At 41.6% G+C, this 25,169-nt stretch overlaps 1 protein-coding gene across 8 annotated transcripts in view; it reads right to left on the reverse strand.

Moving 5' to 3' along the window:
* The window catches only part of IKZF1 (IKAROS family zinc finger 1), a 108,505-nt gene extending 84,282 nt beyond the window's left edge, over positions 1-24,223 (reverse strand). For 2 of the 8 annotated variants that reach the window (XM_027680676.1, XM_027680760.1), the window contains exon 1: positions 23,691-24,223. In XM_027680676.1, coding sequence (XP_027536477.1) covers positions 23,691-23,961 — 271 coding nt within the window. In that variant the 5' untranslated portion in view covers positions 23,962-24,223. Of the gene's footprint in view, positions 1-20,193; positions 20,275-23,690 lie in introns of all 8 variants that reach the window. The other 6 variants (XM_027680686.1, XM_027680667.1, XM_027680713.1 and 3 more) reach the window with 5 other exon arrangements.
* Positions 24,224-25,169: the final 946 nt, after the last annotated feature.

Genomic DNA, 25,169 nt, shown 5'->3' on the forward strand with positions numbered 1-25,169 from the left:
CTGTGCAGTCCTGTGGAGTCAGGAAAAGCACTTGGCTATGGGACTAGCTTCGAGCCTCTTCCTCACTTCTTTAAAGCCATTAATAGGCAAGACAGAGACAGCATTACCCCAAGTGGCCAATGCCTCAGCAGTTCAATCAAGTGACAATATTCTCTTACTACAAATACAGGCTCCTCTCCACAGGCAGACGGGGAACTTGAACCTAGGTCTCCTAGAGCTGTAACAAGGACGATCAGATAAAAATCTGTGTGGGAAAAACAGGAAGCAGGGTGAGAGGAGGAACTTCTGCTGTGTTTTCACAAAAAAAAAATAAAAAAGCAGACATTGTACAGTGAAACTAAACTATCAAGGAAGATTTCAGTGCTGTGACTATTACACACCAGTTTGAGTTTCCTAGCTGAAACTGATGAAGAGAAGGATCATAAGATGGCCAACATGAGCAGAGCTGAGTTTCTTCCCTCCTTGTGCACTGACCTGGGTAGATCCGGGTTTTGAGAAGTTTACCAACTCTGCCCAAATGTTTGTGGCTTTTGCACTCAAGTGACTCTATAGCTCTCCCATAAAACTGATGTTGATTAACCTCTGAGTCAGCTTAGAAATCTTCTGAAGTGCTCTGACAACATCAGAGACAATATGATGGTGATTTTCTTATTCCTAGGAATTAGGCAGCACGTCACAGAGACAATAATATTTGCCCTACGTGGGAGCAGTATAGGGAAATTCTGAATCGTCATTTTTAATTCAATACTGCAACACCTTTGTGTTGGAAAGAATTTCCAAAAAGGCCAAAGAAGCCACAGGATCCAGATGTGGATCTCAAATCTCATTTCTAACCACATGAAAAATGTGTATTCAATTCCATCATCCTTTGTCATGAGATAAACTGGGAGAAAATACACAGAAATATCAATATAAACAAGGCTTCACTTGTAAGTGATGCCAGTTAAAGGATTATCCCTTTTGGAGAATCAAAGGTAATTTTATTGTGTCCAGATCTTCTACTATGCAGTATAGTATACAAATATAAGCAGAGAAGACTTGAGCAAAGTCATAAGGGGTGGTGAGACTGACCACCCAAGACTGGCTAGAACCCAACCCAAGAAAAAATAGAGAAGAAACAAGCCACAGAAATCGAGATCTGGAGCACAAAATCAAGGAAAACCCCTCAATTTTTGCAAATTGCTTCATGTATCTGCCATGCAGACAAGCCATCAGTTGGGCCAGTCCTCAGTCAAATTCAGGTGGTTTTTCCTTTTCTTTCCTTTGTTCCTGTAAGTGAATGGAAACGTTCATTTCAGAACAGAAACTGTTTCCTCATTTCACTCAGCTTGAACCCTTAGTTCACTTCAATCTTCCTTCAAAACTGAGTTTAAACTGGATTTATGCATCCAGTGTTTACTGAGAAATGGTAACAACCATACACCGGAATAATCCTAAAGAAAAGGTTTTCGTTAAAACCTGAGAACACGTGGCTTCCCTTATATAGAGATCCCTCACAGCAGCTAAATTTTCCTGGTAAAATTGCACTTTGAATGGTTATTATTACAGATAGCTCTGGGATGCAAGGTTGACACTCCTAAGATGACCAAGAACTTAAATACAAGCCCATGTTTGAAACTGAGTCTTGTAAGACAATTTGTATCGCTATGTATAATGGCCAGTTTTAGCCTCAAAACTGTACTGAAAAGCTAAAGAAGAAATAGGCAATCGGGAAAATATGTATTTAGAGAGCGAAAATGTTGGTGAGCATAAATCTGCAAAGACTTACTGAATTCAGCTGGCACTGGGCAAGGAATCTATAGGTCCCATTACCAAAATAGATGCTTGATTAGCCTAATACCTATACCAACATTAGGTGCACTACTCGGCCAAATAGGGCTCTACTTGTACAAACAAACACAGGGTGTTTGATATACTCATGTTCAGTGTTTGTGAAAGGATAGCCATCTCTCTTCTTGATCTGAGCAAGAGTTTCAATCTCAGGACAAAAGAAGAAACTGTGCTAATATCTCTATGTAAACAAGCAGGTACCCTAATGATGCTGATCCTCATTAAAAAATAGGAGTAAAGAGAAAAAAAGCAAAACAAAACAAAATCCCAAACAAACAAACAGGACCCCCCAGAAGTTCAGATTTTGTGAAAGAGATGAAAGACCTTTTCATTTCCTCAGAATGATCATGATCTCATTTTGAGATCAACAGTTAAAATATTTACTCAACATTACATTAACATTCATAATGTTTTAAACAATTTTTGTGCATGGCCAAATAGTATGCAGACATTTGCAAAACAATTTTTCAACATTGCCTCTGAGGTGTGTTTTAATGAAAATGTGAAATTTCAAAAAAATTGTTTTAGTGTAAGCTTTCTGGTGCAGTCAATGAGAAATTTAGCTGAGCAAAAATAGTACATTTGAATTCAAATGAGCTGTAAATACACAGTATCTATCAGGAGTCTGTAAAAGCTATTTAGTAAAATAAGCAATATTCTATTGCAGTATGTTAAAAATTAGCTGTTTGAGGGAAGATAAGGCATCTGGAGCCTGTTATATGAACTGTATACCAAGGAGGGCTTACTTTGGCTGATGGTGTCATTGGAGTTATCAGAAACACAAGCATTTATCTAAGTAATTGCATACAAGAAAACATTAAGAGCTTGGCACATGTTAAAAATGATTCCTAATTAAAGTGTTATTTAATAAACAGGCCAATTTTATTGCTCATGGACTAAAAAAAAAAATTAATAAGTGACTGCTAAACAAGTAATTATAAGGGTAATAAAGCTCTCCATTCTGATTAGGGAAAATATTCATTTCATGACCATCCAGTGATCCATTTTCTACCACAGCTGTCAAAAGAGGCAGTCTGCAACCATTTAGAGATGTACTGTTGTTGCTGTGCTTATGTAATACGGCTATTAGATTTTATATCAGTAAACATGCTCTCAAGCTGGTTCTTAGGGTAATTATAGATCATCTTACTTATACATTAACTGCTCGAGTCTTCCTTAGCTCACAAGTAAACTGATGCAACTTTGCTACTGGGGTTGCGAGGCACAGGGTGGATTTATAGCTTTCTGCCTCTTGTCAGCATCACTCAAAGCAGACAGAACTCTGAGTCAGGTCGAGGTGAAAGTGCCCTGCACCTGCTCTCTGATTCCAGTCAATAAAGTCTTGGTAGAAGAGTCCAAACCTATGAGATGCTGATCACCCATGCCTCTCACTGCTAGCTGTTGTAACTCACAATCCCTGAAGGCACCCCTGCAATATGCTCCAACAGTCTGAGATAGGAAAAATTGGTGGGGGGGAATAATAAAAAAAAATCAAAACGGGTTTAACACCTAGTAAACAAACAGATTTTCAATGTAAGCAGAGATCAGGGAGCTGGCCTGACACTAGTTTAAGACTAGTTTCCCTTCAATTTTTGCTGTTCGGGACAACCTACACATAGAGCTGTCAGCACATTTTTCCTTTTCAGCTCTTTCACGTGAAGGAGACGTGGGTACAGTGGGAAACTCCCATCTAGACTTGGACTTGTTCTGTTATCTGTGTGCATTGGTGGAAAATAGGTAGGACATGAAAATAGATTTCATAACAGAAATGGTCTATAGGAATATGCTATTAATTATTCTCCATGATTCCCTTTCTTTTTCCAATACTTTCATTATTCTTTGTGATATAACACATGAGAGCATAACTCTTCAGCTCCATTGACACTCAACATTGATACTGTAGTACTAAAGAGGAATTGTCACTGTCCTTCCCCAAGACAGTGTCACAGGAACAAGATATGGTGTAGTTGGAGGCTATTTTTTCGTGTCATTAGTAAGGCATATATTTACTTTACCTAGTCTACTCAGAGGCTGTCTGCATTTTTCTTGCCTTAGAAGATGTGGTTCATTTGAAACAAGGTTGCAGAATTAGTCTGCTTGCACTTGAAGGAATCTCAGAGCAATGTTTGAGTCCAAACAGCAGATGTTAAAGCTCTCTCCACAGTTAGCCTATATGGTACAGGAGTCCCCAAAGGCCCCTTACCAGCACCAGAGTTCAGCTGGTAGCACATCAGGAGGCTCACCACAGAGAGGAAGACAGTACTGTGGTTCTTGGTGTGATAAACAGCAAAGGGAACGATTGTACTTGGGGAGGCAGAAGCCCAGCTGGCACTCTTCCTAGATATTCACATCTTTGTATGGCATCAGCCAGTGGATTAAGAGATAAAGTCTGAAAATTCATAATCTCACTCATCAAAACCAGTGTTTTTTAAAAAATCACTCACATGGCTTCATTTCATCTGAGAATCATGAGACCTATAAGGGATCCATACTTCTGGAAAAAGTTGAGTGAACGCTAAGAGTAAGAGATGACTGTCAGGAAGTCACCGTAGGATTTTCATTTAAAAACAAAGACTTAAAAGGACAGATGTGCAAACAAAATAAAAATTCTGGAAATAAGACTTTTGTTGCTGATGGTTTAATCCTGCAGTTCTCAGTTCTAAACCATCTGGGCTAATAGAAACAGGAAGGGAGAAAGGAAGAAAAAAGGTAGGAGGTGAAGCCCAAAAATGTTAAGCCTTCAATTTTCATTTGATATACAAATGACAACATATATAAGTTTGGTTCAGAACTTGGATGCTATGAAAGGAAAGTTTGTTTTTCAGCTGAACTACCTTGGAGAACATTATTAGTCCTGCTGCCACACTTAAAAGGGAGATTGCAAGCATTAAAATCTTTGTTGTGAAGTACGAAAAAAGGGAAGAAATTCTTAACAATAAAATGCAGGAGATGAATTCTCAGAATTAGCAACCTCTTAACCAATGTCCTGATTCCCAGTCTTAGATAGTACTTACGAAGCGACTCTAAGATGATATTCATATGAATGATTTTTTGTGTACTTACCCAAAGCCCTACCTGTGTTCCTCCACTGTGTGCACTCTCAATTCTGCCATTCTGAAAAAGTATCATGAAGACCATCAGCATAAGAAAGGAACATGGACATTTAACAGGAGGATACCAGGAAATGCTAGAGCTTCCTACACTTTTAAAACTACACATAATTTCAGGTGCATTTGAAAATCACTGTCCCTTAAAAGCAATTTAAGAAGAGACAATTTAAAAAAGAATTACCAAAATACACTAGTTTATCTGGAATAAATGTAGACAATAAAGCACCCTACATCATAACCTCTGGGATGGGTATCTAAATTCTTTCTCTTTGTTTTTGATTTTTTCTTTTTTCTTTCGAAGGAAGAATACTCCAGGTGAAAAATACAGTCCCAAGCACTACTCCAGAGAGGATGAGCACAGGTGTTCCATTTCTCACTCTGATGAGAGAACAGGACACAAATAATATTCTCCTTTTTACAAGAGGATTGTTTGTTCCTACTTTTTTCTCCATTGCAAACCTGGAAGACTGACCTGCTTTCTTTGAGAATTTTTAATTTAAGAATTTTAATTATTGTTTAGAACATACTGTATTTTGCCAGGTAAGACTATAATGAGAAATTTAGATCCTATTTCCAGGAGCATCTTGGAAACTAAAGCAATTATTTCTCTAAATAGACTCTAGTTCTCAATTGCATAGCAGCAGCAGCTGCTCACTGTTCACTACAATAGGTGCCCTAGCCAAAGATCCATGCTTACACAGTTCAGAAGGGACAAGAGGGGTTCTTCTATTCAGGTCTCCCATGTTCCTATCATTGCACTCGGCTGGTGTACTTTTATGGGGAAAAGCGTAGGCAGCTACAGAGCTTCTCCTCTGCCTCCTTATTGCCATAGTATTTCCCACCCACTAAAGCACTAGATGTTCCAGATGAGACAGAAAACTCCAATGGACAGAAAATTCTTGTTCTTCGGTCTCTATTCTTAGATCAGATTGTCCCAAACTCACACTCACTTGCTGCTTTAGGAACCAACGGAGGATTCACTGTGAAAGCTGCCCTGGCTGCAAGAGCTGGACGTACTCTTAAAGGGACATTTCTATCACCCATACTCTCTTGACATTAATCTCCCTGTGCTAAAGCCCCATGCCTCAAAGCTTGCAAATGTCATGTGCAGTACGATTACAAGAGGAATCCTACAAACGTTACAATTGTAAGGCAGGAAAACTGTTTATTTACAATTTTTATATGGGAGATGGTGCTTAATTAGAAAAAAAGCGTTGTCATGTAAGACAGTTTAAAGAGCGGTTTGCTATTTTAATGGACATGTAATGTGATATAATTATATGATCATCTGTGGAACATAACATTTTTTTTCCTCTGGGATTCTGTTTGAAAACAGTCAAGATCGTAAGTCCTTCTCCACAGTCTCACACAAGTGTTTCTCAGATCTAGTCACTTTCTTCAATTAGAAACATAAGCGACAAGGTATGTCTTAATATGTACAAAATAAAAATAAAAGTATGGACTTACCCTAGCAAGTGTATACTGCAGCTTCTCCCTGACAATAGATTAAAAGTGGGGGATTTAGTAGGATACTGTACATTAAGTTATATTTAACTTCCACATACTAGCAATTAAGGAACCATTGCTCTATATATTACAGATAATATATAATTTTTCTCTGGCTATGGGTATATTAGTTTCTTGCTCAGCATAGTAATATCTGATATCCATATATTAATTCTTTTAAACATTTTTTCACAAAGTGTGGTCTTCAGCAGCTCAGGGCCTACTGGAAGATAGTTAAATAACCATCACAGTAGTTTTGTAGTGAATGCTACCAGGATTGATGCCTGAAAAGTGGGTAAATCTGCTAGCTGTGTTTGACCAGTACCGTGACCACTGGCAGAATCAGACATCTGAGAAATTCAGGATTTTGTGTTTGTTATTTTAACCTGAAAACCAAAGTAAAAAAGCAGACTGGATGCTTTTTTTAGATACTTGAGGATTCTAGCGTCCACATAGATTCCTACTCAGCATTGTTGGGACATCAGGAAGACTTCTCTAAAATGAAGTCATAGAAGAAACAAGCATTACTCTGCAGAAAGTCTAGGTAACAATTTCATTTTTACTGTTCAAGAAGTTGCAAAACAAGCCCTAATAACTACTAGTTCAGTCTAGACAAAAGAAGAAACCCTGGTAGTAGGGCAAATGGATACCAGCAAAGAATGCATGCTCAACAATCCCAACTCAGTATATACACTGTGGAACAAATAATGAAAAGTTGGGAAAAAATGCCTGGACATAAGTCAGGAGTGGGACTGAAAAAGAAACTCTAACCACTTCACAGCCTATACTGGTGTAGTGGATTTCTGTGGCTGGCTTTGGTAGTGGGGGGAGCTACAGGGGTGGCTTCTGTTAGAAGCTGCTAGAAGCTTCCCCTGTCCCGTGAAACCAATACCAGCTGGCTCCAGGATGGGCTTCCTACTGCTGGCCAAGACCAAACCAATTAGGACTAATAGTGATGCCTCTGTGATAACATATTTAAGAACAGAAGGTTGTGGCACAGAAAGAATTCCAGCCAGGAAAGAGTGGAGTGAGAACATGGGAACAACAAGGTAAACACCAAGGTCAGTGCAGAAGGAGGGGGAGGAGGTGCTCCAGGCACCAGAGCTGTGGTGCAGACCATGGTGGAGCAGCTGTGCCCCTGCAGCCCATGGAGAACCATCAGGGTGCAGAGACCCACCTGCAGCCCATGGAGAAGCCCATGCTGGAGCAGGTGGATGCATGAAGGAGGCTGTGACCCTGTGGGAGGTCCAAGATGGAGCAGGGTCCTGCCAGAGACCTGCAGCCCATGGAGAGGGAAGCCCACGCTGGAGCAGGTTTTTCCTGAGTAGGATTTGTGGCCCTTGTGGGGGACTCACATTGGTACAGCTCATTCATGAAGGACTGTACCCCATGGAGGAGTGACCCACGGGACAGCAGTTCGGGAAGAACTGCTGCCCGAGGGATGGACTCATGCCAGAGAGGTCCATCAAGGACTGTCTCCTGTGGGAGGGACCCCACGGGAGCAGGGGAAGGACTCCTGTCTTCGAGCAGCAGCAGAAAAAACAACTGACCGTAACCCCCATTCCCCATCCCCCTGCACCGCTGGGGGGGAGGAGAGAGAACATGGAAGGAGGCGTGGGGGGAAGGTGTTTTTAAGATTGTTTTATTTCTCACTCCTGTTAGTAATAAATTTAAGTACTATCCCCACTTTGAGTCTCTTTTACCCATGAAGGTAATCAGTAAGTGACCTCTCCCAGCTGTTATCTCAACTCATGAATCCTTAGCTGTTTTTTTTTTTCTCTTCTCTGTCCAGGGAGGGACAGAGGGAGAGTAAGAGAGCGGTTTTAGTGGGTACCTGGTATCCGGCCACTACATTGGTGAACTGTCAAACCTGACAAGAAAATGCATCACTGAACTCAGAGAACTTTCCTCAGAAAATGTTGACATTTATTGTGGACCCACATTGACCCAAATCTAGTGACTATTGAAAAGAAGTCACTGATTGTTACCCAGTGATAAAGTACCTGTATCTTTCCTGTTACCTCAAAGAAGATGAGAAGTAGAGGTGAGAGGATGAGATACTGAGCATCTGCTTTGTGACTGAAAAAAAAGATAGGGAAGGGATAGATTCAGGTAATAGTTTTGGAGGTCCTGCCATTGACCTCAGAAGTGATGATTCAGTCAGGTCACTGCCTGTGAGAAAGTGTTGTAAAGAAGCCTCTGTGATGTGGATCCATACAGCTACAATCCACACATTTGAAACAAAAAGGCTAAGTTTGAGGGTGAGGCCATGTCAAGCCAAGCCAGCAGTGACAGACACACTAAGCAGGGCATGCTTTCCCAGCAAAGAAGCAGACGGCTGTGGAAAAGGAGAGTGGGTGTATTGTCTTGTGAAAATATCTCTCTGTCTCTTGCTGAGGGCCCAGGATAGACAGCACAACCACGCACCAGGTGGGAGAGGAGAGTCAGAGCAGTTCAGAGATGGTGACGTTTCCAAGATCTGTGACTGCCAAATGGAGGGAGCTGCATGCCATCCGGCAGAAGAGGAACCATGCTTGGATGGTACTTGGGTCTTCAGGGTGAAGAGGAACCTCTCTCAGCAAGTTTAATCGCAGATGTCAGTTTGGCTTTATATTTCCATATGAAAATATGCCCGACATGAGCTAGGGAACATATATCTTGGTCTCACAGAAAGAATCTTTTTAGACTGCTCACAAAACACTGAGGGACACCCACCGTGATTACAGAAGACTTTACAGCTTGTCTGAATTTGCTGTTTCAAACCCACCGTGGGAAGAAATTGAAACAGAGTTGTTTCCTTGCAACACTGGAAAGGCATTGGCTGTCCCATGCCCCCAGGACCACCAGGAGCACCCACTGGCTTCCAAAAAACAGTAGCTCAGTTTAAGTGCCTTAAAACCTGTTGCAAGTAACAGCTATTGCTCCTAAGTGTGTAACACAGCGATGGGAGGTGGGAGATGTATTCCACTGGCGAAGGAGGGAGTATATTGAAGAAGAACTGATGTCAAGCCATGTAAAAAGAAGCTGTGAATTTCAAATTGTCCATGATTGCCAACAGGCATGCAACACATGTTCTGTAAAGTGCTTGGGTAACAGGAAAAGAAAGGACATTATGTTATCATCAGGAAATAGGAGATAATGAAATAGATGCCAAATAAAGAATGCAAGTTGCAGCCTAATAAAATAGTTCCTCTTTTCTCCCTCACTTTTCCTTTTTTCTTCTCTAACTCTGAAACATAGTGTTTTGTCCAATACATCAACTCCTTTTTCATGCATTGGGTTTGAAAGAAAAAATTACCCAATGAATATGCCAGTCATTTGTATTCTTCTGCAATATGAATGATATATAAATTTTGCTTACTTGACATCCTAAAGCTGCTTGATTCACGGAGTTGAGAGTGGGTACTGCCCAACCCAGTGGAGCCTGGTTCATAACTCACAAATATTCCTTGAGTTCTAAGACAAACCAGCAAAGAAAGGTTTTTCACCTGAGAAAACTTGTGTCCAATTCCTCATTTAGCTTTTCTTCTGTGACCAAAAGCATTTTCCCATTGTAAAATTAGATGATTAATGTTCCTTCCTCACAGAAGGAATCTCAACTGCCTGAGAAAAAGAATTTCTTTCTGAAAAGCACATGCCAAGTTACCTAGAAGCTGCTCTATTCTTTGTTCAGTGGTTGTGGTTAGACATCAGACTTAACATATCATCTACAGAGAGAATAAATTGAAGGTCCCATTCAAAAAAATATTGACACACCACTCAATTTACCCCAAAGCAGATCATTTGTCCCTGAGTTTCCAATGCTGAGAGAGGCTCAGAGCAGGCTCTCCTTTGGCCCTGTTTATGAAGCACTCAGCCCTTCAAGATAGATCTCAGTGCAAGTAAGAAAGGTAGAAACTTTCAATTAAAAAACCCAAACCAACAACAAAACCCCAACCAACCAAACCAAAACACCAAACTGTTAAAAAAATTCACTTGAAATTTGTGTCTTTCTTTATTACCAGATTTCAATTTGAAGGGAGGAAAGTTCTGAGAATTGAGGAATATTATCTGGTCAACTATATAGATTATAACTGTAATGCCCACTACAAGTCACAGATTAATCCAGCCATGACAAAGCTTTCAACCATGGGAACTTTCCTATCACATACGACTACTGGAATACGTGACTCTTCCTACGTCATTTCTGCCCAACCCATATGGAGATTGTCCCAGCACAACTCTGCCAGCTCACAAAGGGGAGCTGCAAGCACATTCACAATTTCCTCTAACTAGCGTCTTTCAGTCCCACCTTTCCCCTGCAGCTTCATTCAGGCAGCTCAAGCTTCTCGTTTAAAGCAAATGCCCCACTCCACCTCCACACAAGTATTAGCAACACTTATTTTTGCACCAGCTCTTTCCCTTGCACTCCCACTGAGAGGTTTGCTGGATGTGACGGCCAAAGCTGACCCATGTCTTCCCAGTCCCTCCTAGGTTCAGGATGCACTAGCTCGCTCCCACACTGCTCGTTTCCTCCCCCATCTCGGTTTCAGCACCTCCCACTGACCTTGGCAGGAGAGTATGAAGTCTTGACTATATATAGCAAGGTGCTGAAACACTTCTCATATAATCTGTGTGGGCGGAAGGTGGGACCCTACTTGGAAGGGAGCACATTCAGACTTACCTTAGAAAAAGTTGCTCTTCCTAAATATCAACAGTTTCAATGTAAATACTTCGGAGTATACTCTCTTCTACTGGGTGACTCCTACACTGGAGCCATTACGTATCTCTGAATGGTCCTTTTACTATGAGCACAATGCTTTAGTATCTCATTAGGAAAAGGTGCCTATAATAAAAACTACATATTACTCTAAATTTGAAGTTTCTTTAAAGTGCTTATCTTAAACATCACTTACTATAGGTATCATATAACTAATGCCAATTCTCACAGTGTCACTCCACTACAGATTTTACTGGGAAAACTGTTTTCGTCCTCAGGAACTAACAAAAAAATCCAAACTAATCAACCCATTAAAAAAACGTAAAAAAGCACAAAACCAAACCAATCCATAAAGTAAAAGCTTTCTAATAACAGATTTCAAAATCTGAAATTTTTCATGTGTTGTATTTTTTCCTTTCCAGCCATTTTCTCTCATCTACTCCATGCTCCAAATATTTACCAGAAATGAACAATTTGCACATAAATATTTTCTTTCAGCAACAGAAATCCACTTTTTTGTTATTTTTTTAACTACTTTCCCCAAAATTCTTGTGATAATTTTGTGAATCTTCTGGTTGCACTAGAAACAGCCTTGGTTGACAGAGACCACTCCTAAACTGCCTTCCTCATACACCACATACATTGCCAGAAAAAGGACTGTGGTGGTTGTTTGCAGCACCCTTAACACATATACATGGTAGCGCTGGGGTTAGTTTCTCACCCTTAACTACTGCAGCAATATTGGTAAATTTCAGCAGTGACAGCTTTCTCAGCTCAAAAGTGCTCCCATTGAAACAAACAGAGCTCTGCACTAACCTCTGAGTCTTTTCCCAGTCGAAGAGTCCTCCTTTCTGCATTACCCATGGACCTTTAAGCCCCCTACTTGATACATACAGACTTATGTGAAGCAACACTGAGGAATAAGGAGCCTTAAACTTGGATTATGACAGTACCCAGTCTCACATAGCTTGAGACTACACCCTTGCCTCTGAATGCAACTCTTTTTCTTGAGGTGGAAAGCAAAAGCCTATCCAGTGACCTGCAGAGCAGAGGCATTAAGGCACAGGCTTTCTCTGAAGCACAGATACAATGTGAGAATGAGCATACTGTCATCTCAGTGAGCCGTGTGAAAGACGAGCTAATACGCAGGTTATGAGGACATCCTTTAAAATCCAGCCCTTCAGATGTTGACTTGCAGTAGCATTCAGGCTTCTCTAGGAACAAATTCAAGCCATAAAATAGCACTTTGGGTCAAAAATAGACCTTTAAAGAAATTAAAAAGGAAAAAAAGAAGAAAAAAACCAATCAGAAATCATGATCAGTTACCCTCTTATAAGCAGATCTTATCAGGGTTGAGTCACACCAACTATAAACTAATCTCCAGGAAACAAACCCCCCTATTACTCTTGCTCTGGAAATTCTTTGCAAGCAACACCTAATTTTTGCCTGTGTAAGTGTCACACAGAGACCATGTGAAACAGTGAAAGCAAAACTCAACAATGAGACATCAGCCAAAGTTACATTCTGAATTACCACCACATTATTCTTCAAATAGATATTCCTCCAGCAAGATAAAATTTAGTTGGATTCTCCATCTAGCTGCATCCTTTAATACTGAATGTGAGGCACAAGTGGAACCACGAGAGCTCCATCTTCCAGTTTCCACCCCAGAGAATCTCCTTCTTCACGGGGATCCTCCACAGCTGACGAGCTGGCAGCAGCTTTTCCTGCCTTTACAGCAGTTTTAGTGCCTCCTGCTCTGGATTGAATGCTACAAGGCATAGTGGGAAACTACATCAGGGGTGTGGGGAAGAAGCATCTTCAGCAGGGAGCAGAGGCAGAAGCTTTTCAAAGAATGAGAGAATGAAAGGGCCAGGTAGCAGATCACCAGAGGAGAAAATACACTGTATCTTTAGGTCTTTAGATATTAAAAAAAAATGTGCAAAAGCCACACAGCTGAAACTAACTGTTTTCAAAGAACAGGCACAGAAAAAAAAAATGAAATTAAAGAATCGGGCTTTAACTGATGTTCAGAGCAGTTCCTGGCAGCTAGCAGAATTAGAAACATTGCAAGAACCACAACAGACTCACTTATTTAATGAGACAATACTGAAAGGCTACATGATGGGCAAAGAATGAAATAAAAAAGTAGATTTGCCATAGAAAGAGAAGACCAAGGGCATGATGGAATAAGCTTCATTATAGCCATACACCTGAGGAATTAACTACAGGTCAGATTTGAAAATCAGTGCTTAATAAGTTTTCTCAAAATAAATTATGGAAAGAGGACATTGGTGTACCTCCAAAACAATCTCCCCTCCACAAAAAGAAAAATAAAATCACTATGCTATAGATTTAATACTAGATTAATATTTCTATGTCTCTCCTGAGAGTGTGGAGGAGGGCTATGATTCCCCATTGTCTTGTTTCCTGTTAGACCACATGAAAACCAAATGCATAGGAGATTGTGTGCACCTCTATGTCTGTATTGCCAAATACCTGAGTGTGAAACACTTCCAGTGAAAACTGTCCTCTGCTTATGTATTTCCTAAAGTGTATTAAATAAAGTATGACATAGCTCTGCAATGTCATACAATTATACAACTACAATTATATATCATATACATACTCACAGGAAAGTAGGCATTTTTTATTTGGCATTAAAATCCTGTTCCAATGAATTTGCTGTCCAAGTTCCTTCCAGTTTCAATGAAGACTTTTTTGCTGCAATACTTCATGGTTTTTCTCATTTTAGCTAATACAAGTCTTCAGGAATGTGCAATACAGGCAAATTTTAAGTGTTGAATTCCAAAGTCAGACTTCGGGGGCATTGGAGAGAAAAGTCAATACACAAAGCAGAGCTGCCTTTAGTGTTAAGCCTCACTAGATGTGAGAATTTGGGCAAATATGTCCTTTTTTCCTTAGTTTCCCGAAAACTAATGTTGGGGTCTAATGATGAAAAGTCCTGTAAATAGACCAATGAGTTATTATTGCTATATAATAATTAATACTTCAGGGAACTTTAAGCAAAAAGCATTAAAAGTAGCCTAGCTTCTCATCCCTCAATTAGTTTGACTTGAGGCACTTTGCCAGGGCAATGCAGGAAAGCTTTGGGCTGGATTCACGGGAGACACTGGGGCACACAAATCCAGCATATATATGCTACTGGCATCCATTACACTCAACACCTAACTAACCCTACAGATGCTTTTGTTTCATCCAGGCAAACCCCTGATCTCCAGGCACACCTTACAACTGCTAGAGCCCTGATTCCTCTGGGCAGCTACGCACTTCACTCCCGCCAAGCCATCATGGGATTCATATTACTTCTAGTCAGCAGCTTTTAGCATAGCGAGTCCTATACAAAAGAACAAATGGCAGTAGTAGGATCATTTTACACATATTAAATAAATTGCTCAGCTAGAATACAGAAAATGCAAGTTTAGGCCCTACTCTGAGAGATGCAGAGCAAGCACTTTGTGTCCACTGCCCAGGTCTGCTGAGGAGACAGTTTCCCTGGGTGTGATCTAGAGGAAGAACAAGAGCAATGTTTGCTGATTGATCATTGCTCATGGTTTCCATACATGCCCTGCCTTGGTTTAACTTATAAGAAAGAAAAGCAGTTTTGATATAAATATTATTTAAGTCTTGGGGAAGGAGCATGAGACAATTCTACCATGTGTCTTTGCTTTCAAATTCTTGAAGAGTTTCATCCAAAAAGTTACCTATAAAAGCAAGCTCATCTCTTTCTAAAACATTTTTGGAGTTAGTTAGGGCCACACCCTTGTACACAAACTGAATTGCAGTTGTCTCACATGGACACAATGCCAGTTTTAGAAAATGCCCTTACCAACTATACAAACCCAGAAATGTGTAGCCAAGCATCTCTCTACAGTACTGCTCTGGCATCCATTCTAATAAATTTTCTATTAAAAGACAAGGAAACCACAGGTAGGCTTCAAAATTACTGAATAGGTATTTAACTTGTGAGGAGGTGTGAAATCAGGAAGCAAGGTACAGGTAGGGGAGGATTGCACAGCACTGCCTTCATATTCAAACAGCTCAAAACTTCCAGGCACCCTCTGCATTCACACAGTGCAAGCCCATTTTTTCGTATGATATCTCACATTACTGAAGCCGGAGTCAATTTGGATGTGTGTGGAAGTAACTGGAGGTTTGCAGTATGGGTGGTCATGTGCTGAATGGGCAGTATCCTTCTCCTGGATAGAATCAGAGTGCAATGCTGCATGCTGCATCAACTGGGACTGACTGTCCAGGTACTAATGAATGCTTAACTGGCATTTCCCAGATTTCTAGTGCATTCACTGTTAGGAAATCTGAACAAATTTAACTCTCAGTTAGCATGTTATTTTTGATGAAAAAAGCCTCACAGTAAAAATCTTATGAAATACATTTTTATAGACATTTCCTGAATTCAGTAGATCTCTGCAGGGACAGACTTAATCTCTTTGCTGCTATGAAGAAGGGGAAAAGAAAAACAAACTGGCCATTGACCTAACCTGTCAGTTTATCTTAAAAATCATGAAACAGCAGAAAGAATACCTTTGAACCTATTTCTGACTGCCTTCTCTGTTTCTAATGGTTCCTTGGGACAACATTCAAAGTTTGATCAATCCCTTTTCTTCCTCATCGGACTACAAGAGAACAAGCTTCTAGAACCAGAGTGAACAAGTGCCTCTCTTGTTACCTATGATTGGATCTGTTTGTAATTACCAACACAGGCCAGTCAGCTTTGTTGAGCATAGAATCATTAGCAAATTTGCAGATGACACCAAGTTGGGGGGTTGTTGATCAGCTGGAAGTCAGGAGGACTCTGCAGAGGGACCTGGACAGGCTGGAGAGTTGGGCTGATTCCAATGGGATGAGGTTCAATAAGGCCAAGTGCCGAGTCCTCCACTTTTTGCCACAACAACCCCATGCAGCGCTACAGACTGGGAACAGAGTGGATGGAGAGCAGCCAGTCAGAAAGGGACCTGGGAGTTTGGATTGACAGGAAGCTGAACATGAGCCAGCAGCGTGCCCAGGTGGCCAAGAAGGCCAATGGCATCCTAGCATGTATCAGGAACAGTGTGGCCAGCAGGACCAGGGAAGTGATTCTTCCGCTGTACTCAGCACTGGTGAGGCCACACCTCGAGTACTGTGTCCAGTTCTGGGCCCCTCAGTTCAGGAAGGACATTGAGGTGCTGGAGCAGGTCCAGAGAAGAGCAACAAGGCTGGTGAAGGGACTCGAGCACAAGTCCTATGAGGAGAGGCTGAGGGAGCTGGGGTTGTTTAGCCTGGAGAAGAGGAGGCTCAGGGGAGACCTCATCACTCTCTACAACTCCCTGAAAGGAGGTTGTAGCCAGGTGGGGGTTGGTCTCTCCAGCTGGTTCTCCCAGGCAGCTATCAGCAAGACAAGAGGGCACGGTCTTAAGCTGAGAGAGGGTAATCAGGCATTGGAATGGGCTGTGCAGGGAAGTGGTGGATTCTCTGTCCCTGGAGGTGTTTAAGGTGAGACTGGATGTGGCACTTAGTGCCATGGTCTAGGAACCACGGCAGTGTTGGATCAAGGGTTGGACTTGATGATCTCAGAGGTCCTTTCCAACCCTGCTGATTCTACAATTCTATGATTTGCCATCCCAAAAGCCATTTCTGGCCATTCTTTACTTGTGATTGTGATTAATGGCAATCCTATGCCATGTGCTCTAGGATGACCCTGCTTGAGCAGGGAGGTTGGACTAAATGATGTGGTCCATTCCAAAATGGCCCATTCTGTGATTCTGTGATTGCTACTGATAGTAATGTCTAAATTTTTCTGGAGAAAAAGAGTGACACTTCTATATTGTTTCTCATGCAGTTAGTAAATGAGTCAGCACCTTCTTGTAAAACAGTAGTAACTTCAGTGTGCTGAATCACAGTTTCAAAGGTGGTTTAAGGTTCTCTTATCTGCATAGGCAACACATTTTCTGTTTGCTTCAGCAGGGAGGCTATTACTCTGAGACTGAAAAAAGGGGGTTGTGGTCTCATGTCTTATTCTGACATCAGCATTTAACTGTTTCAGTTTATTGCTTCTGCATCTTCACATGAGAGTTTTAATTCATTTTTCTAAGTGATAGCTAGAATCTTTCAGAGGTAAATGTATAGCCCACCCAAACTAGTAACTCCATGCTGTCACAGGCTTGGTTAACGAGTGTGGGCAGAGAAAAGGTCATGTAAAAAAGAAACTGTGAAGAAACAGAATATGTAGTATAGATTAAAAAAAAAAAAGTTCTTTGAGTATGAAACATCTTTTCCTCTTGAATGAAGTACCCCATTCTTCACATGTCCCATGCCTACAAAACCCAGCCCCTCCTAAGCCACCTTGACCTTCCTGTGTGCCTCTCTGTCACTCTCCCCTCCTCCTGCTCTCTTCCCACATCCCTTGACCACTTAGTCGAGTGCTCTGTGTGACACATGTTGGCAGCCTGGCGATGAGCACGTGCTGCCTGGTGACCTGCACTCTGACATTAGTTTGGGCAGGACCCAACCTCTCTCTGCTTTCTCTCAGTTCAGACTCTTTTCTATGTACAGACATGAGTTCTCTAGAATGGCTGGTAGGAAGTTAACATGCTTTTGATTCTTACATCATGTCAGCTTTAGCCAAAAGTCACCAACCAATTTGCCTGCTGCCTAAGGTGGTGTAAGAGCACAGCCCCATAACCCTCATGTTCTTAAGAAGGAGACCAAGAAGAAAGGAAGATCAACTATAAACTCTCTGCAGTTGAGGAACATGGTATACTTAGGTACTGGAAAAATGAGATTAAAGTTCAGCAGATGTGTTAATCTTGCATTGGCTGAACTTGCACTTCACAGTCTTTCTTCATTTCCCTGCTTTTCCTGATGAGATAGCTCTAGAGGAACCAAAAGGCATAAGTGCTTGGGCTGTTTTTCCTTCCTCTCTACAAACTGTCCTGTTCCAGATGAAAACAAATCCAGGATTTTTTTGCCCCATGGGGGGACTTCATTATATCACAACTTGTCCTTTCTGAGCCAAACCCTCTTTGTGTTGTAACCACTGGCAGGACTGACTTCACTGGGAGCAAGAGGTTCCTACATCCACATTGCCAAGTGAGTTCAGAGTTGGGGCTGTGAAGTCATTCTCAACACCAGGGCTTACTTCCAAACTCATGAAATTAATCGCATGCAATTTTCCCACCAAGCTCATGTGTGGAAAGCACAAACATGTATTTCCCTGTAGAGGTAAAAGTATGCAATCACCCTATCTACTTTTAAGGTGTAATAAATTTTGCACTTTAGCATTCATTCTATAGTCCAGCGCTTTGGTATTAATCATTTTGTTGCTTGCTTTTTACGCAGGGATTACTTTGGTAAAACCTTTCCTTCATATCCTCAAAGGAAACCGGAATAAACGATTGCCAAATGCCACATTTCCCATTGGGAAACAGTATTCTCAACCATCTGAACACTTGGTGTACCACTGAACAGCAAGGCTGTGCTACAGATAGTATTTATAGTATATTTTATGAGACCAAAAGTTGTCAGTTAAACCACTAGAAACTAATAAATGGGCCTAGTGTCATTTGAGTTGTCAACAGGATATAAGCTGATGTAAGGGGAACACCTACATTTTGTAGGCTTCTTTTGCATGAATAAATGTACCGTTGATAGTCATGCTTGACTTTGTAGGAATGTTTTGAGTAAGGAATATAGACATTTCCTCCACTGCAACAGTAATGATCATCAGACCACTAAAAGACACTCTATAGGCATGCCTAATTCTTGAATATGATATTGCTCAGAAATCTCTGGTTTACAGTAAGAGTTCTCACATACTCCAGTTTTGTTCAGTGAGACAGCTAGTAATAGAAAAATCACAATATTGAAAACTGTCTCTGTGATGCAAAGAGTGGATGCTAAAACACATGGAAGAGGGAGATATTATTTCATTTAATAAACAGAAAATGCCTTTGAATTAAATTGCAATTTTTCAGTGCATTAAAGCCAATAAATGCGCTGTCTAAAGTGTGAAATTGCATTTTTCTATATATACATTTATAAATATAATGCATATATTTGTATAACAATAGCAAAACCTTCTTAAAATAAAATAAATCAAATTCTCAATTGATGAGATTCTATTCTTTGTCCCCTCCCCTCCCAAGTATGTGCTGTGAGAGTAACTATTTCAAATAGCTGCTTTGAGGTGGTATCAAGAGGCAGAGGTTCTTATTACCCTTCTGTCATAAATACAGAAACTATGGATGAAATATGAGTCTAACCAAGGGCAAAGGCTTGACCACAAGGTTTGAATCTGCTAGTTTCAGATCAAGAACTCGAGTGACAAGATACCAATCTATTTCTTTGTTTGGTTCTGCTTCTGCTTATCATTAATATTTATCTGCATGATCAAAGAAAATCAAACCCGGTTACAGATCCTTAGGATATATAAATATAATGGCCAGTCTTCGCGAACGAAGATCTGGGGAAAGGTCTTTTACCTTTCCAGCCTGCGCAATGGATTTTTTTAGGTGAGACACAGCCTGCGCTGAACTGAGCCCACCCTTTAATCCTAAGGTTCATCTGCCGGGGCCAAGCACGCTTGGACAATGGCAGTGAGGTCCTCAGGACGTAGGTTTGTTTAGAGTGACCTTCTCATAGATGGATGGCCTCACAGGGCTAACGGGTTCCATCTGCCCGGGAGACCGAGGAATCGAACCCGGGTTGCAGCAGTGAGAGTCCTGCATGCTAACCACTAGGCCACCAGGGGTCTCAGATCCTTAGGATAAAATGCAGTTTAATCAGTTTCTGTAAGTTGAAAAATCTCAAATTTTCAGTGAAAGAACAGTCTGACCCTCTTGTATGTTAAATTTTGAAAGTTTAACACAAACATATAAGTGTACCTCATCCCCTCCTGGAATTACAAGATAAAGCACAGATGATCCCCTGAAAATGTAAGTTACAATCTGCTCAGAGAATATGTGCTTTTAAACAAAGGCAGAGATTTCCCTGAAAAGGGAAGCCAAGTAACTTGCCTGTGTACACACTTACCAAGAAGAAATCTGTGCCACATTCTTTTCAGTTTGGAATAGGAAGTGTATGTGGGAAGGATTTTTCTAGAAATATATCAGCCTGTTTGAAAAAAGGAAGTAGAGAAAATCTCAAAAAGTAGCAGGATTTTTAATGATTTCTGCTATTAAAATTTAGATAGGGTTCTGATAAAAATTCCAGTGAGCCTTTGAGCTATGCTTTTGCTCATTAATTCTCTCCTGTTCAACAGAAAGAAAACACTGCACTGTTCAGTATGAGCATTAAACTTATGTCAAGTTGATCTTAAAAAGACAGGCAGTCTGAGGAAACTTGTATTTAGAGCTAGGAAGGACAAGTTCATTGTCAAGAGCCTCTTTTCCTATAATTTGCCAAACCCAAACACAATAACAAAGAAGAAAGCCAAATGTCAGAGATAAAACAGAAATCTTAGATTTCTTTCACACTGAAATTGAGATAATAAAAGAAAACATGAAGAGTACACTTCATTTTACTACAGCAATGTTTCCAGTACACCTGAGATTTTGCAGTGTGGACTGGCGTTTGGTGGGATCATGCTAGAGTATGGCTGAGAGGAACAACTGACATTAAACCAGAATTGCTGGTGCAACGGGAGCCCCTCTAATAACTCACAGGGTATGTTTGCATTTGCAGGGGGAGATACAGCCGTCTAAGCATGGACTGACCTAACCAAGGCAGCTTAAGCCCAGTGGTGCCGCAACAGCAGCAGAGACTTCAGCGCAGGCTTGCTCTGGCTGCCCCTGGGATTCCAGGGCAGATCCGTACAGCCCACGTCGATTGATGCTTTGCTGACTTGGTTACAATGTCATTGGGTACTCGAGCTTGGCTGAATCAAGGCAGAGCTGGAGCTGTGATCATTCATAGCACATCCTAACTGCTGTGCAGAGTCCACACAGCTTACTCTGGGCTCTGCTGGTTCTGGCAGTGGGAAGAATCTTCTTTATACAGCACATCTCTGGCCATGGCTCCTCTTTCATCAGACAGACAGCATAACAGAGCTACTATGCTGGCTTCAGTCCAACCCAGCATTCCTCTGATGTGAAGGGAACTGCTGAGCTGTGGGCTTTCTTTGGCACTTTGGTATGGAGGGATGCAAACCACCTCAATTCCATGTGATCCCTTCCTGCATCCCATGTTAAGACAAGGTGCTTATCAGAACAGCTTTATTGGAAGCCCTGCTTTTTTGTTTTGTTTTGTTTTTTGTAATGTTTTCCTTTCTTGGCTACAAAGATGGATTTCCTTAAAAAATAACTAAGTTTCCCATTGAAGAACTATCCTAAGCAGTTATCTACTCTCTAGCACCAATCCACTTGTTTGGTTCTTTTTCACTTACTTGCATGCAGCAAACTGACTGCTCTGGGGATTCCATCGCATGAATTCTGTGCCTTTAGTGAGAAACTAGCTGCGCAGTCTTCTCTATCAGTTGAAATGATAGCATGATATTATTCCTTTGGCTCTGATTTCAGTGCAGACATGGTTCAAGTACCTGATCTATCTGTCAGCAAATGGGCCTGTTCCAAGCCCATGGAATTCAGCAACAGCCTTTCTGCTTGTTGGCCACACCACAATTAAATAAAATTCTAACACAAATAAATCAGAATATTTAACTGGATGTAAGAATGCAAAATGGACAGGTCTCACTCGAGGAGGCTTTTTTGCCATCATTTTAAAGTCATGTCTCTGGAAGAAGAAGAGGTAAGGCTTTAGGCCACATCATTGTTAAGTCTACCTTACATCCAAGTATTACTCATACAGTTTATCAGAACAATTATTTTTCCAGCTCCTAACTACCATACACACCTGAAAGAAAAGACTACTCAGTCCCTTTAATGAAAAAGAATGCTTAAAAATAGCAAGGTGGTAGTCATATAACCCAGTGCTCACTCCAGCTGGCAGAGTTCAGAACAGTAAGCATGTAAGTTATTACAGATGTTCACACCAAACAGTATGGAGGTTGCTGGGACAGAAGCACTCTCTTCCAGTTTTAGTTCTTAGATGTATGATTTTTTTTCCTCCACCTCTTGAGGCTAATGTCCAAAGCAGAAAACAAAACAAAACTCCAAACCAATTCCCATGTCTAGCTTCATGGCATGTCAGACAGCTTAGTGAGGCTGGGGTTGCTGTTTTGGGGGTTTTTATGTTTTGGTTTGGGGAGTGGGGGGGATGATACACACTCTTGAATTTTTCAGTGGAGCTGTCTCTAGATAATGTGTGTGTGATTTTAGGTGGTCAGTATTTGCCCAAATCTGCAATCAATGGTTAACAATGAATTCATTAGTAACAAAGTTTGTCCATAGATTTTCTTGGTTTCCTGTAAACCCAAGACCATCTATTCATACAACCATGGGAATTTTGCCTTTGCTCTTAGTAACAACTTTTACATAGTACCCCCATAAACCCACCCTTCCCTACCTGTTTACACACACAGCCACTTGCTTCTTTTCTTTAACAAAGAAATATTTGTGCTCTGCCCCTTAAGTCACGTTCACCTCTACAGCTCTTCCCTTTACCACTCCCCTGTTGTCATCAGCCATTTTATCCTCATCTCCACTTCTTCCCCCAGTTGTTGTATTTTCCAACCACATCTCCCTCTTTCTCAAAGTTGTCAAGGTTCACCACTTAGGTTGCAATCTTTCCCACACCATCAGTGTGCTCACATCCTTCCCCAAACCTCGATCATTCCTTACTGCCTCTTCCTTGAGTCAGGAATTTACAGACAAGTAGTTACGGTTCAGGGATGAAGGCTATGTCAAATGTGGGGCACTGATGCATTTTCCGCTTTGACTGGTTTTCCTGGAGCAACCGTATGGCACCGGAAGGCTTGTCAGCCTGGTGGTGCTGATAATGTCATGGAGGAAAGTGGCAATGAATCCCAATCTCAAGCTTCCCCAGCACTTGGGAAAGCTCCCTTCCCTCAGGCAACCCTGCAGCCTCATTGAGGCCATCCTTCTCCCTCACCAGTTCCTCACCAGCAAAGTCAAAATATCTGGAAAGGGGATTATCTAGCGATTTGGTAGGCCTGCTTATGTACCTATTTACTGGGATAAGCAACATTATTTCAATTAACAGAGACTTCTAATGTGATGAAGTTAAGCGTACGTGCAATTATTCACAGAACGGGGGCCGGTGACTGCTGCCTCTTTGGAAAATGGCGGCGCTGCCCTACATTTCCTTGTTAGGACTGCTGTGGGAGGCTCCAGGGAAAACATGGGGGTTCACAGCTGAAGAGAAAAACTCAACCACCCCCTATAATATTAGACATCATCAGCTATAAGAAAACATAATTATTAAATTAAAGCCACAAGCTCATTTACTTAGTGACAGAAAAACCAGAATTGAAACAAATTTAACTCAGAGAAAGCCTTAAGGAAGAATCTGTTATAGGGTAATTTTTCAAAGACTAACTTAACAGAAGCTTTCAAGCAAGATTTCCAGAAGCCCATACTTTAAAAAAAACCCCAACAATACAAAGCACATACCTTTGGGCACATACCTGGGAGATCTGTGCTGCTTGGGATGGAGTTTCCCTCCCCCTGCTCTCCAGTGCCACGGCACCTCAGCACAGGCTGGCCGGGGCTCACCTGCTGCCCCACAGGGTGCAGTCACCCAGGGCCTGACGGCAGCTCTGCTTGGCACAGTCGGGCACAGCCCTGCTGGGGCTGCCTGGGTGCCCACAAAGGAGCCCTGGCCTGTGGGCACAGCGGTGGGTGAAGTCCCCAGACGAAGCTGCTCAGGCCCACTGAGACCCATCAGTGCTCTGACATCATTTTACAGGAACTCCCAGAGGGGTCAATTAATACCAGTGCATGGTCTGTCACTGCTGCAAAATGGCTGCCCCCCAGGGCAGCAGGAGAGCCTGGGCAGGCTCACAGTGCCTCAGTCGGGGCACTGCCCCGGAGGTGGTGAGGTGTCACTGTCATGGCTGTGTGCTTGTCCCAACGCCTCCTCAGGAGCCGTAGCCCAGCAGGGTGAGGTGTATGAGGTGTATGGCTGTGGCATGGCAGACAGGCAGGAGGGAGGCCTTCCATTTCCAGGAGCTTATCCTAAAGCCAGCACATTTGCTGTCTCCTTATAAAGAAGCAAAATGAGAAGCTGTCTGTCCTTCCTGAGTGAGAAGGAACTAACTTTCTTGTAGTTCCCAAATCTGCCTTTCAAATCCATTTTCCACCCCCAAAAATGCTCCCTTTGGGTATGTTGCTGGCTGTCCACAGTGTGCAGTGACAGGCTCTGCCGCATGAAGCTCTAGCCAAAGGGTATTGCGGACTACATGTTTTTACTTTGTGGGATTGTTTTGTGAATGATATCCTGATGTCTTCTCAACACCAGGAGTTCCCAGACCTCAGGCAGAGGTGAGACTCAGGTATCCCAGAGAAATCCCTGATAGTCTAGTCCTGGCTCTGCACAGGTGTAGGGGATGCCACCTTTCCTTCTCTGACTATAAACAGTGACATCAAACTGTTTGCTCTTTCAGAAAAACAAACAAACAAAACCCAAAACCAAACCAAACCAAACAAAAATTAGTCTATTACAGGACTCTCCCTATGCCTCTCTGTTAATGTTGCACAATAATTTCCACTCTAACCCACTCTTCTCAGTCACCCACCTAAACTACTCGCTCAGACTTTCACCCTTTCGGTAAAAAATTTCCATGCCTGGCTTCTGTGTGAAGCTACAACTTTTTGGAATTATGAGATAAAACTCGCTTCTGAGAATAAGAGGAAAGGAAAACACACTCCCCTGTGTCAAAAATCCCCGACCTTAAAACAGAATAAAGCAATTTTAGTGCTTTTTCAATGCTCTGGGAGTAGTGTAAGATAAAAAAAAAAAGCCATTATAAAAAGAGTCTTGTAAAAGAGCAGAATTTTGCCTAGGCTTAAAGACTGCTGGGTTGGACTTGACATGTGTCTGCATGCTTTAGTAAATAGCTAGAGTATGTGTTTATATACTTTTATTTAGAG

The sequence above is a fragment of the Neopelma chrysocephalum genome, unplaced genomic scaffold, assembly GCF_003984885.1.
Source record: "Neopelma chrysocephalum unplaced genomic scaffold, ASM398488v2 Primary Assembly neopelma1_22b, whole genome shotgun sequence".
NCBI classification, from domain to species: Eukaryota; Metazoa; Chordata; class Aves; order Passeriformes; family Pipridae; genus Neopelma; species Neopelma chrysocephalum.